The sequence below is a fragment of the Cyprinodon variegatus genome, unplaced genomic scaffold, assembly GCF_000732505.1.
Source record: "Cyprinodon variegatus isolate N-32 unplaced genomic scaffold, C_variegatus-1.0 Scaffold818, whole genome shotgun sequence".
NCBI lineage: Eukaryota > Metazoa > Chordata > Actinopteri > Cyprinodontiformes > Cyprinodontidae > Cyprinodon > Cyprinodon variegatus.
In genome coordinates, this window is record NW_015151271.1 from 172,521 (window position 1) to 186,734 (window position 14,214).

The following is a 14,214-nucleotide window of genomic DNA, read 5'->3' on the forward strand; positions in this document are numbered from 1 at the left end:
GGAGTTTGTGACTAAACTGAGAAAAGTTAAGGGACTAGAAATCTAATTTCTCTTTAAGACTAATGAAGGTGTTTTAAATGGCACTATTCTGCACATTGCACATGGTTGCTGTTAGGGGGAACTCTAAATGATGAGAAAAGCTGTAATCAATTTCCAGTGCTACATTTTTTTTTTTTTTGAAGAACAAGAAACAGAAGTAGGTGGTAATCTTTCCCAGACAGACTGCATGTATTTATTTGTTTATCTCTAACAGTAAATTACTCTATCCACCAACAGGAAGACAGAAAAAGCTTAATTAAAAAAAAAAAAGTCATGCAGCAGTTTATCATTAAGATTTCCTTCAGGCTGCTGCAGAGCGGTCCAACTTATGAAGACCAGTAAGTATCCCTGATGGGTTGCATGTGTGTCCTTCTCTCCGTCCCACTTTCTCCATCCCTTCTGAGAAAAACTATGAGTGCCTGGAAAAGAGTTGCTTTCTAAGTGAAAGGTGTGTTCATGGGGAAAGTTCATAACTTGGAAGACAACAGTGGGTTGTACTGGAAAGTTATCTTCAAAACACATTTATGTTATTATTAAAAGAGTTTGAATTTGTAGAATAAATCCATCGTCATATGCATAATGCTCCCTTTTCATAAAAATAGGAAACAATTTAAAAATAGCAATACCTACAAACCCAGTGGCAGACTGGTTTAGAGATGATTAAGGCCTGATTTTATTGTTTACTTTTTTGCAGAACATTTCCAGTAAAACTGTACAGGAAAGACAGCATCACAGCAGCTGGAGTGCATAGGCCCTCTAGCGGTGAAAATATGTTAAAACAACTAAACTTTGTCAGAAGGAAATAATCAAATTGTTCAGAAAAGGAAGTTATTTAAAAATATAACAAAAACAAGTGTCTGTAACACACAATAACACCAAGAAGAGATAAATTCTGTTTAAAAATGTTATTTACAAGAAGAAAAAAAACTTATTCACAGTATGAAACAGTTTAAAAGGTGCAACAGTCATCTTGGAGGTATAAACCCACATCACACTAAGAGAAAAGGCATGAACTAATTGTTGTGTAGGAAGATAAAAAAAAAGTTTGACTTCCTTTTATTTTAGATGACTTCTAAAGCATATATGCAACAAAAAAAGACAGTATTTTAAAAACAGCACAAAGCTTTAACCACAATATAGATCAGTTATTACAAAACAAACAAAAAAAAAAAAACAGTTTGGTAACAATCATATGTTCTTTTTTCAGATGACCCTCACAAATGATTAAGACCACCTTACTGTTTTCAGAATCTCCAAGGCAATAAATTTGCTGAATTACAGCTAAATTGGGGAATATCATGTCAGTGAGAAGGAAAACTCTTGTTTATGACAGTGATATTTCACCACGGTTGTAACATCTGCCAAAAGTTTTATCCTAATCTGCTAAATGAACCTATAATAAGGGGAGGTCTTTGCACCTCCACCAGAGGTCTGACTCTTACTCCTGAGGAGGAATGGTCGATAATTTTATTGGTTTATCAGCAGCATTTACGTAAATCATGTAGATGTTGGTTTCTATTGCACATAGCACACCGCAAAGGATATTGTTATTAAATAATTGTATGCAGTTACTGCAGCTACAGGGAACTACGGTCATATATATAATGTCTATCGGCTTTCTGCTTATCAGTGTGATTTGATCGCAGCAAGCTTCTCAATCCTGAAGGTTTATTTTTTCGTGTTCTGCTCCAAGTATAGTATAATTATAATTTTTTTTAAACTCACTAAGATCTGATAATTGAACTTTTTCTTCACCCTCGTTCACCTGTTGAATATAATGCCCCGTTAGGGGCACAAGAAATACATTTTGAATTTGAACTACATTGTGAAAAAGTTGGTCACTTAGCAACCTATATATGTGCAATTTGGAGGTGTGCGCCTCTCCCCAACTGCTAGCCTTATGTTGCATTGCACACACTGATCTATACGTGCAAGAAGGACGATTTGCGTGGTGAAGGTGGTTTGCAGTTTGTTTTTCAGAATGTGAATCATTAATTTTATTAGTTGATTGTGATCAGACCTAATTTAAAATCTTTAATGGCTATGAAGGCGTGTTTTTGCCATACCTCATGGATAAGCCACCATTTCTGTGACCTGGTGTGATTTCTGTCATAAAAAAAACAAAACACATTTAGTCTTTTTTCACAGAAACAGCAGTTTGATAAAACCCCACTTTTATGATCAGGTTTCTAACATTATTCTTGAGGTTGATTTATTTATTACAATGTCAGATAAAACAAAACCAACAGTTGTTTATGTTTTCTTTTTTGTGAACCTCCCAGTAAGTGAGGAAATGTCAGCGCTTGCTGTGCTTTGTAAACTCTGGCAACTCTGGCACCATCCAAACCTGCAGGCTGCCTGGCTGCTCCAGGGCCAGAGCAGGGTAGCAGGGCTGGCTGAAGCGCTGGGTGAAGGAACCCAACAACTGGCCGCTACTGGCATTGTAAAAAGACAGACAGCCCAGTTGGTGATCCAACAAGGTTCCAACTCTCTCAGGTGTCTCAGTCACAAAAACAGAGGACTGAACGCCATTGTGCAGTAGCAGATACCTACAGCTGGACAAAGACAGGAAGATGGAGGTTTTAGACTCAAATTATATAAAGAAAAAACTGAAAATGAATTATTATAGTCCTTTGCACACCCTGAGGGTCCATGAGTACACTGCAAGCACCATGAGGAGCTGTCTTCCCCAAGTGATCCGTTGAGATTATCTGCACTGCACATTACTCCAAGCCTGTAAGCTGGACTTTCTACAACAATTGCCTCCCAGTAGTGGAGTCCTCGTGAAGGCAGCAACTCACCCAGGATGGATGGGCATCTGTAAAACAAACGAGCTCTGGCTTAAATCTTCCAACAGGCCACAGAAAGATGCTATCTCTGGTTTAAACATACTCCTTTTTTGCAGATGGGCTGGTATTTTGAGCATCCTGGGAATACTGCAGTGTGGTGTTATCATCTGACAGCGTCAGAGTGGGGTGAGCTGAGGATTTCAGGAGTTGGAATCTCGTCCCTAAAGAAGTACCAGACATCAGAGCAATACATAAACATAAAATATCCAGAAATAACTACATAGATTTTGAAATGGGGCTGGATTTGTTTGCACCTTTTGTAGAGACAAGTGTAGCCTCACTCTGTTCACTGGCACCAGCATCATTCACTGCTTTGATGTAAAACAGGTAGTTCTCATTCGGCTGCAAGACAACTTTCTGTTCGCATCCTTTAATTCCTGAGATTGATCTGGAAAAAAAATGGTAAACTCACAATAAAACAATCAAAACTTTTTACAAAATGAAAAAGATTCAAAGAGATAATACCTAGGCTATGTTCTATATATACAAAGATCTGTTTCCATTATATAAAAAAAAAATCAGTATAAAATAGTTCAAGAATGGGCGTGCAGATGGGTAAAGAGGTAGTTGCAGTAAAAAGTAGTGCAGATATAGCATCAGGTTGAAAAGTGGATTGTCAGTGCCCTTCTACTCTGATGCCCCAATAAAATCCAGAGGTCACCTAATTAGTAAATGGAGTCCTCCTTTGGGGTAATTCTATCTTAGTCTAAATCCAGCTGTTTCATGAGGGCTTCAGATGTTTGCTTGAAGAACATAGAGAACAAACTTCATCATGAAGGAAGGGAAACCCATTGTAAACCTACAATGGAAACCCATTGTGTACATTGTAAACGTCTCACAGGAGCTGTTTAGAGAAAAGGTAACAAAAAACTGCAAACCTGAAAAAGACATGGCTCCTCACCTAAAGCAACAACCTCTGGGAAGAAGAGCAAAATACAGAGAAGCAGCCTCGGGCCTCATCATTACTCTGCATGAGCTGCAGAGATCTACAGCTCAGGTGAGAGCTCCTTAACACGTCTGTACTTTTATTAAATTAATTATTAAAAAAAAAATAAATGCATTATGCAAGAGAAGCAAGTAATATTTGGAATGTGGGTCTTCTGTTTTAGAAGATGTAAATGTAAGCCATTGAATTAATTTAAAATGCAATATGTGAGGGACAACTAAACGAAAATCTTCATAAAAATAGAAACTGTGTGACAGCATCATGCTGAGGGGAACAAGAACAATTTACTGGTTTAAAGAAAACCATCAAAATCACTAAAACTCCAGCCATACATGGAACACAGCAGATGTTTAAAAGAAGGTGCTCTGCTGACTGGGATGAAGACTGAAGGTTCAGAGCGACAGGCTGGTGCTGCATATCACCCTGAACACACCATCCCCACTCATGCTGTGGGGGAATCAGAGGTAAGGGAAACGTAGTGAAGCAGAATTCAATCATGATTCTGTGGCAGCAGCTAAAACTTAATGTCCACAGATGCACTGCGCCCTATTGGATACATAGATGTGCACAATTCTAGCTTCTGTGCAAAGATTTCTATTAAAAACAAACAGATTTGATACATTAATCTAATTGTCAATCTTTGTCTACTTTACATTGCTATTTCTGTACAAATGATATACCTACATAGAAGTCTGAGGTACCACTTTTCCAATATTTAGAAAATGTTTAAGGAACTAGCATCTGGATGAACAGTTAAACATTTGCTCCATTCCCACCAGAATCACCAGAGAGGCCCCCACCTGAGTCCCTCTCCCTCCAGGTCATACTGTCGGCAGTACTCCAAAGTGTAGCTCAGGCCTGGAGCTGCTTTCGTTGAGCTCCACCTCAGCGTAGCAGAGTCCCACATGACACTGCAGCGCTCTGCGTCGATCGTCGGCCCAGATGGAGCTGCCAGAAACACAGCAGATGGGTTTAAAATGTCCTTTAACCACAGACTATAAAATTCAATAACTTTCTGGAGTAAAAATGAAAAGAAAAAAAGTCCACTGCATTTAAGATAAAATCAAATCAAAATTAAACTAAAGCATCAGAAGGTGTACTGACCTGTTCTGAAGAGCAGCCGTTCGCTGGGCAAAGAGCAACCTGTGTAGTTGACGGCCATCACCCACACTTTGTACATCCTGTCAGGCTCTAGGTCCTCCAGGACACAGTAGCTCTCCTTTACTGTCACACGGTACTCCTCTGACACAGCTGGACACAGCAGCAGATACACATGTGAGGCAGATCAGCTGGAAAACTTAAGTTAAATCCACCCCTGGAAGTTTATCCGGCTGGACTCACCTCCCTGTGGATCCTCCATGCAGTAGACCTGAAAGCAGTCAATAATGTCTCCTGGATTGACTTTCCAGTAAACTGTCACACTGGTGCTAGAGGCTGAGCCGGGCTCCTGGGGCTGCAGGGTGGGCCTTTGGGGCACTGAGGCAATGAAACCATTTGTAACACATGCAACATGGACCTGAACAGGCAGAAGATAAATCGGCACAGACAGCAGCTACCTGGAATTCCTTTGCGCTGTGCGAGGTTTGAGCTTGCAGAATTGGCCTTGGTGTAGTCCTCAAACACCAGCAGTCCCTTGGGTCCCAGCTCCAGCGACAAGGCTGAGTCCAGAGCAGTTTGGAGTCTGTCCGTACAAACGCATCATTGGCAGTTTTGTGGAAACCTACATTTCTTTGCATTTTGCTTCTAACGTTATAAACTGATTTCTACCAGATGTTCTCTCCGTTCTCTGTTCTAAGAGACCTGACAGGAGATCAGAGGGAAGCAGCAAATAGCTCTGTGGGAATCACCTTTTAGTGCTAAAATGCTATTTGACAGAAGTTTGTCATTGATTTTATAAAGCAGGAGAGAATCAATGTTCTGTTGCAAGATTACAGTGAATAAACAGCTGAAAGATTAAATCAAAAACACTGTCCCTAAGATTTAGAAAACTCTGTGTCTGAATGGTGGATATGCCTGAGTAACAACATTTAATAAACAAAGCATCATCATTATTAGCCATCACTGGCATATCAGCTGTTTAAATGGGCTTCGACTGGTGGTCTGAAGCTCTTGCTTTTGTCCAATCATGTAAAAGAAAAAAAATATTTACCTACAGCTGAAAAACTTCCATTAAATATATCGTTTTCACCAACTTAAAAATACTATATGAAGCTCTGCAACAGAAAGGATTTTTCATGATAATTTTATATCTAAACAGCAAACTCTGTCTCTGTGTGACGTAGACTGCCTCACACTGCATACCTTGCATGAATGTCTTCTGGTGGCTGGTGGGAGAAAGCATCACATATCTTTGTTAAAAATTGGACTAATTTACCAACACAGGTTAACCAAACCAACTGAACTTACTCTGGCATCCGTTTCAGCCTCTCTGGCTGAGGTCTCCAGAATGCTTTTGGCTGAGTCTATGTTCTCCTGATAGGAAACGATTTTGTCGTAGAGCTGCTCCAGCTTGGCTTTCTTCTCCTCCTCCATACTGACGGACATGGTGTTATACTGCTCCATCACCAGAGCCATCATCTCATCGTTCTGCGCCTGCATGGCTGCCTCGCTCTCCGTGAATTGATCCTGAGCAGCATTAGAGACGAGGGAGAGGAATTGGATTCCACCGGACCGTACCAGTGCTACTGAATTACAATGTTAATAGTGATTAAAAACACACTGTACCTCTACTGAATTGTAGGCCAGCTCCAGCTCAGACACCAAGTCCTCAATGTTCTCTGATCTCGCTTGGAGCTCGGAGATCCAACCTCCCAGAGTCTCCTGTTGGACAGCATCAGACATATTAATTCTGTCCTATTTAAGGTCACATTTTACACGGTTCCTTAAACATATCTATCCCTGTCAATGTTTTATCACAACGCATCTGTTTGTATATTTGTGACTAAAGCAAAACTACCAAGAAAAGGCAAAACAGACTGGACAGCAAGTAGAGCAGTATCAGAGAAATAGTCAGAAGGTGACTCTGGAGGAGCTGCAAAGATTCACAGCTCAAAGTGGTCAGAAGAATAATGGAGCTACATGTAGAGTAACCATGTAACAAAGTAATTTTTCTATTAAGCGTAGAGGTTTACCTTCACTGCAAAAAATTGAAATCTAAGTAAGTTTATTTTTCTTGAAATAAGAGCATTTTTTTTATTAAATTGAGAAATTAAGTGATACACTTTGCCAATGGAATGAAGCAATTTACATTTAGAATAAGAAAGAAAAAATAAATGCAGTCTCTTAATTCAAGTGTATAATATCTAATTATCGTATTTTATACTTATTTTAAGAGTAAAAATGCTCATTCTATTGGCAGATCATATTATTTACCTCTTCAAATCAAGGGTAAACACACTTAATTTAAGACATTTTACTCCTTTTTAGATCTTTTCTGCAGTGTTCCAGCAGGAAAACAACCCAAACCAAGATAAAATAAAATGGCCCTGTTAAAATTTGATTTTGAGAGATGCTGCAGAAGAGTCAGGAAACATTTGGTCTGCAGATGTGCAAAGTTGGTAGAGATGTACCCTAAAGACTTACAAAATTTGGTTCTGGAAGAGAGGTTGGAGGATGAATACCAACGTGAACCTTTATGGCCTATTTTGTGTTGGTATGTCACATGATATACTGATAGAAAAACTATAAAAAATTCAGCATCGTACAAAACCTGCGGATCATGTCCCTGGTGTTTAAGCTTTCAGCCTTCTCTGTAGCTTTAAGTTGAATCATCAGGGTAGAGGGGAGGCAGCGGGAATCCCCAACACCTCTCGAAAACAGCCATCTCACATTTAATGAGGTCAAGCTCCGGACACTGATCACTCCCTGCCAGCTTCACCAGCAGGAGGCCACAGAGGTCTCCTCACAGGCTGAGGTAAAGCTGTGTTCATGCCTCCACACTCCATAGGAGGTGTGGGTGGGAGGGGGGCATTCTGGCCTCAGAGAAACTGGCCCGCATTCAGATTTACACAGTTGTTTTGGTTAACTTGTCAGAGTCAGTTTTCTGAGATGGAGGACCTGAGTGGGTCTCACTTCTTTATGCTGCGTTTAAGCTTTGATGTCGTCCATCTGTCAGAGCTTCATAGAAATACAGCATTTTATAAACACGTGGTTCAAAAAACATCTGGGAATAATATTCAACAGCTTCCGCTTCTTTCATTTACTCTCAATTATGCAATGAAATATTCCAGGGAAACAACTGGAAGCGGCTGCCTAAAGAGTTTCCAGTTTGCGGATCTGTTTAAAAAAGACGAAGCTGTGGCTGAAGGCAACGCGATAGAAAACCAATAAAAAGAAAAAAGTATTTTTTATTATTGTTAGAAGGCATTACCTTACTGTAGTTTAGGGGTAGAAAACATTAACAGATCAAATGTCAGTTTCTACCTCCTAACGTCACACTGAGCTTTTTATCCATCAGTGTGAAGCATTGCATCATCTCAAGTCAATATTGGCTGCAGACTGAAAGCTGAGTCCGCTGGTTTGGATTTGCTTTGAAAGACTCGTTTATGGGTATTTGGGTCAAACTATTTCTATCCTTAATGCAGATGACTGTAGTTCAAAGTTAAATAACCTTTATAATGACAAGCAGAGGTCCAGCCCCTCTCACTAACCTTGATATCCTCATAGGCCTTTTCCACGGAGCAGACCTGGTGGTTGTGATGCTCAGCAGACCTGCAATCCTGCTCGGACAGCAAATACCCACAGGTCATACAGAACCAGTCCATGCCCAGGAGCTCAGCAGCCAAGCGGGCCTGACTCTGCTCCTCTGCATCAATAATTTCATAATCCTCCTCCAGCTCATCCTTCTCTGTTTCTGTGTCTGTATCCTTAGGCATCTGATGGAAAGAATCATCTTCTTCTCTCTTGATCTCAGATTCAACCATATCTTTTGCTTCTTCACTCCCAATCACTTCATATCCAAGTTCTTCCACCGTTTCCTCACTTGCCTCTATAACCGTCTCACTCTGTGCCAGCATTTCTTTCACTTCTTCCCTGTGTAGATCTGAACGCTGCACCGCATCCTCATCAAGGTTTATTTCTGGTTCTTCCTCCATCTCCTTGATATCCATTTTTTGTTCAGATTCTTCTGGTGGTACATCATCTTCCTGAAGCTCAGATAAGTCTTCCTTAGGGGTGTAGGTTCTCAGCAGAGACAAGACAGGTTTATCCTCATGAGTCTCCTGGTCCTCGGTGTTGTCTTTCTCTCCAGGTGCAGCTATTAAAGCCTCAGAGTCTAACTCATTACTGGCAGGTTCCTCTTCTTTTTCTGCAATCACTGGTTCTTCTTCTACCCAAGGCTCAGGTACCTGAACCTCAGATGAGATGCCAGGTTGAGCAGAAGAATCTACGTCCTTGATAATGTCCTCAGACCACTGATCAATCTGTATGTCCATCTCTACAGCCTGTCCTTTAGGAACTAGGACGACTAATTCATCACCAACGTTCACTACATCCTGCTCACAAGTCCCTGCATCCTCTTCAGTAGTTCTAGATCTTGGTTCTTCTGCTTGTTTTAGGTTGTCTGATTCCTGTGTCTGTTGTTTTCTGTTGGTTGATTCCAAATTAAAGTTCTGATGCTCGGTAGGCTCAGTTATGTCTCTTAAAGTCTCAGTTTTAAGCTCTGCCTCCCGATCAGCAGCTGCAGCCTTACTCTCCCCAGAAGGTTCCTTCTCATAAACATTCACTGCATCTTTCTCACAGCTCCCAGTGTCCTCTACAGCTGTTCCAGATCTTGGTTCTGCTGCTTGTTTTAGGTTGTCTGATTTGCAGTCAGTTGTCTCTTCTTCCTGTGTCTGTTGTTTTCTTTTGATAGATTCCAAATCGATTTCTTTGTTTTTTGTTGGTTGAGTTATTTCCCCTAAATTGTCAGTTTTAACTCCTGATGTCTGATCTGCTTCTGCCTTACACTCTTCAGAATATTCATCACTCAGGTGCTTTTGATGTTCTTTTCTTTCTGGATATAGCTGAATTGCTTCCTTTACATCTGTATTCATTTGGGTCTGCATCTCTTTTTCATTCACAGCTCCCTCCATCACCTTCTCCACTGCTTGCACTGCAGAGTCCAAGCGAGGAGCCGCTTTGAGAGAGGCCACATCTTCAGAGGATGCTTCTTTGTCTTCATGCACAGATACTGTAGAAGATGCCTTTGATGCTGTTAGGTTTTCAGTTTGGACGTGTGTCGCATTTCCAGGTTCTTTTGCTTCAGCTTCTGCTCCAGGTGGATGTTTCTCATCAGCAGCCTTGATAACAGGTGCTTCTTCCTCAGAGAAACTCCTTTCAGTGCTTTCTGTAACCGGAGTGGGTTCAGTGGAGGCTGGAGGCTCCTCTCTCCTTTCAGGTTGAGCTGATGTTGTTGTGTCTGGCATCACTTCAAGATGCTTAGACATATTTTCTGCCTCTTTTTCAGATGGCAGCTCTGCTTCAATGAAACTTTCCTCAGTGACCATTTCATCTCTTCCCTCTGAGGTTTCATCCATTGTTTCTATCTGGGGAGTTTTGTCTGTTTTTTCTGCTCTTGGCTCCACTGCTTGTTGCTCTAGTTTAATTTCAGTGTGATCTACTGATTTAGACTCCTGATGCCTTTCCTTTGGGACTTCTCCTGGACCTTGGTCATGAGCCATCTCTGATGAAAGTTTTTCTTCTGTTTCTCTTAAAACTTTTTGTTTCTCTTCAAGCGTTTCCTGCATCTTGATTTCCTCGTTTTTTATCTTTTCTTCCTCTTCTTCATCTTGTGCTGCTCTGATTAAGCAGCCGGTCATTTCAAACTTGCTCTGTGGCCACATCATCCTCCCCCCAGCCTCATTCTCCACTGATTCTGTCTGAACGTCTACTGCTGGCGTTTCATCTTTTAGCCTGAACTTCTCCAGGTACCCATCCTCTTCCTCTGAATCCGACAACCGCCTCTTGTAGGATTTCTCAGAAGCCACACTTTCTGCCTCTGAGTGCTCCTCGTCACTCCTCCTCTTCTCCCCCACTGCGTCCTCATACAGATCTGTGTACATGAAGGACATGGCCGTTGGCTCCTCCAGGAGGATGGGGTCAATGATCTTGGGAGGTCCCGGGGAGAGGAAAATAGGAGTAAGTGTAGTTTCCTCACTTTCAAACAACACCAGACCACCATCCTTCATTGATCGCTGGCTCTCACGCCTCAATCTCATCCTTTCTGCCCCTTCCTCCTTTTGCTTCGGTGCTTCAATGGGAGGACCTTCCCCATAGAAGACCTCATCCAGGTGCTCTCCAACTATCTCAGCTTCTGAGACAAACACAAAGGAGTCTTCAGACACAGAGGCACCATCCTCGCGTGCCTCCTTTAAAGTCTCATGCTTCTCTGTCTGCACTTTAGCAGGTGACTTCTCTGCCTCCCTCTGAAGCTGGGGAGCATCTCCTTCAGGTATGGCCACATCCAAAAGGGTAAACTTTTCAATGTAGTCGATGTCACCCATGCTCTCTGTTTCCGCAGCTATGAAACTAGTCTGTTTGTTTTCCAGTGGCTGGGAAGTGTCTCCTGCGGACTATGGAGAGATAAAAAAAAAAATAACTTACACTCAGAAATACTTTCATGATTAGATCTGCAGAATGAATAAAAAAGTAGAAATATCTTGTCTACATACCTCAGGGTAATCCGGTGTTTGCTCTGCTTCCAGTTGCTCCCTGTGGTTTGTCAAATCATTGTGGTTTCTGGACCTGATCTTTGGAGTCTGGTCCAAATAAGATAAATTGTCTTGCAGGTCTGTACTCTCCTCCTCGTCCACAGTAGGAAGTTTAGACGGGACTCTGATGTTAAGAATCTCATAGCCTTCAGAAATTAAACTGAACAACTGCTGATCTTTGGATTTTATATCCTCCAAATCTGCCTCTGTTGGCCTTTTCTCATCTTTGATGTTAGGAAGAGAAACCTCTGCCATCTCTGGTCTCTCTACTCCCAAGGTGGAGGCGGACCGTGAACTGCCAGGTCGGCTTAGCCGGTCCCCTAACCTGCTGCTTCTTCCCCCAGACCTCGTCCTCCTGCGGATTACTTTGTCCTCATCAAAGACAATGGTTATTTTACCCGCACCCCCTGAGCCCTCCATGCTGCAAGCTTCAGATGTGGTGCTAGCCTCAGACGCCCAGGGTGTAGAGCAGCGGCTGGAGGCCGTCTCCCAAACAATACCACTGTCCTCGCTTTGCACTGTCACCATGGAAAAAGATGGGTCCACCATGAGGCACTGGAGTTTGGGCTTCACAGAGTGATCCTGAATGGCTTCTCGCAGACTTGAAACAGAGAGGAACAGATAGAGTCAGAGGCAGGAGAGCAGGAACTTTGTGCCATTCCAAAGTATTACCAAACAGCCAGAAGGCGAGAGGAGATATTTTCTGGCTCCTCTCTTGGAAATCTGAGCAGAGAACAAACTAATGAATCAAATAAAGAATATTTGAACAGCACTGACCTGTATTCACACTCAGCTTAACAAATCGGAGTTGAAAACAAGGTGACACATAATTTTGCTTCTCAAGAGGATTGCTTGAGCAGTGTAGAGTTGCAGTACTGGGCCAGATGTCAGTGTGAGTGATACTCTGAAAAAATGAACGTTTGTAGGCACTCTAAGCTCTCCCTCTGGCTATGAATACACCTCGGTCCTTGCTGGGTTACAGCAGGATGACGTCCCCAAAACGTCATTCATACGAAGTTGAAGAAGAGATACGTGGCTTTCTCAGATACATCCAACATATCAGCGTCTTCTACTATTTATGTCATGGGAAGGTCAGTTCAATACATAATATATCAAAGTTAAAAAAGTGAAGGAATAAGAGTGTGTTGTGGAAGGACCAGCTAAAATGCTCTTTGTTTTCCTTCTTTAAAATGTGCCATTTATGTGTTGCAAGTAGAAAACACGGCTGTTTTATATCCAAGCAGAGGGGAAACCAATCAACAACACAACAAATTTAACTCATGTTGATATTCAACAAGTAAATCAAGTCATAAAGTACCTGTTATGCAGCTCTTCCACTTCATCATCATCATCCTGGCTTAGAGCTTCATCCTGAAACTCCTGCAGCTCAGAGTCCACGCTTTCACATTCTTCCATCTTGGTAACTTCCTTCAGATTTTTCTTTATTTTTTGTTATTTTCTTGCCCAAAGCTGGGTTTAGCGTGTTTTAGACCCTAAGTCAATCTGATTTGGGAGTTGGTCTGTCTGTTTGTGTCATTCAAAGCTGGGAGCTTCGTCTCTGACTCAGACAGGGACAGAAATAGCGTGGGGCATGAAAACAGGGGAGTGTAGATAAGAGAGGAGCGAAGGGGACAGACAGAAAGGGTTCATTTAAGTATTCACTATAGATCAGCAAACCAACAGGTGGACATAAGCCCAGTTACAGATTTTCAGGTGTGAGAAGAAACCCTTTAGAAGATACACTCACGCATGTCTCCGTCCTTCATGGTCAACGGAGGCAATGTGGCTTTAAATTTAAAACCCACGTTTGCCAAGTTATAAATAGGGCTTATGCTGAAACTGTAGCTCTCCCCTTGCTGCTGGTGGGAAGGGGTACTTCTCAAAACACATGTAACATATCTGCCACATTGCATTGCTGGCACCATGCAGAAGTCGTATTAGGTTTAATAAGTTGTTAAACCATGATGAATTAAGAAAATAAGCCAACTGCCTCAACAGCATTGACCAATGACGACTAACAAGTTAACCATGCCAAACTATTCATAACCCTTGAACCTTTTTACCTTTGGTCGAATTACATCAGCAACCTTGAGATCTTTTATTTGAGTTTAAATCAGTGGTGAACCTTCCTTATAAGAAATACTCCAGGCAGACATGGGCAATGTGGAGTCAACAAGTCATCTCCATGTCATGTATTGGTTCTACCCAACCACTGAAGCAGGTGAGTCCAATCTTCACCGTGAATTAACCTGTGCAGATTAGACTCACCTGGTTAATTGGCTGGGTAGAACCAAAACATGACATGGAGATGACTTGTTGACTCCACATTGCCCATGTCTGACTCCAGGAGAGTAACGCTAACTAATCCAGGAAGCAATAGAGCATGGAAAACATTTACTAACATTTACACAAATACTGCAGACAAATATGGGCCAATTAAGGTCAATATTCGTGGTTCAACAATAAGAGGAAAAAGTATGAGAGAGTTCTACAGTTAGAGGAAATCCTGATAAGGTTGATTCTTATATCTAACAAAAAAAAAAACAAACATCTGAATGAGCCCCTTTTAGGAAAAAAATTCTGTGGACTGAAGATAGAAAGAAGTGTACATATTTGGAATTCTTCATCTTGTTTTAAAAGGTGTAAAACTAAGCTGACAGAGGATTTTAAGAGAACTATCATAACAACAGTC

General features: G+C 41.5%; 1 protein-coding gene across 2 annotated transcripts; it reads right to left on the reverse strand.

Moving 5' to 3' along the window:
* Window positions 1-319: 319 nt before the first annotated feature.
* On the reverse strand, window positions 320-13,206 carry LOC107098873 (cardiomyopathy-associated protein 5-like). Of its 2 annotated transcripts, none has more exons than XM_015396737.1 (14): window positions 12,300-12,443; window positions 11,484-12,123; window positions 8,484-11,384; window positions 6,559-6,654; window positions 6,241-6,459; window positions 6,136-6,158; window positions 5,391-5,515; window positions 5,176-5,310; window positions 4,939-5,085; window positions 4,635-4,782; window positions 3,143-3,276; window positions 2,932-3,049; window positions 2,681-2,857; window positions 320-2,594 (listed from the first exon to the last, which is right to left on the reverse strand). In XM_015396737.1, the coding sequence occupies exons 2-14, from the start codon at window positions 12,069-12,071 to the stop codon at window positions 2,336-2,338; spliced, it is 5,070 nt and encodes a 1,689-aa protein (XP_015252223.1). In that variant the 5' UTR covers window positions 12,072-12,123; window positions 12,300-12,443; the 3' UTR covers window positions 320-2,335. The 2 variants fall into 2 exon arrangements, with proteins under 2 accessions (XP_015252223.1, XP_015252222.1); XM_015396736.1 differs by lacking the exon at window positions 12,300-12,443 and adding an exon at window positions 12,841-13,206 and having other exon boundaries at window positions 321-2,594.
* Between the last annotated feature and the right edge of the window lie 1,008 nt (window positions 13,207-14,214).

Excerpts from the sequence above, each read along its gene's own strand:
- LOC107098873 (XM_015396736.1), bottom strand. The coding sequence starts at position 12,938 with ATGGAAGAATGTGAAAGCGTGGACTCTGAGCTGCAGGAGTTTCAGGAT. Across the intron at positions 6,655-8,483 it reads AGGCCTATGAGGATATCAAG|GAGACTCTGGGAGGTTGGAT; the intron begins GTTAGTGAGAGG and ends GCTGTCCAACAG. Across the intron at positions 5,086-5,175 it reads CATGGAGGATCCACAGGGAG|CTGTGTCAGAGGAGTACCGT; the intron begins GTGAGTCCAGCC and ends TGCTGTGTCCAG.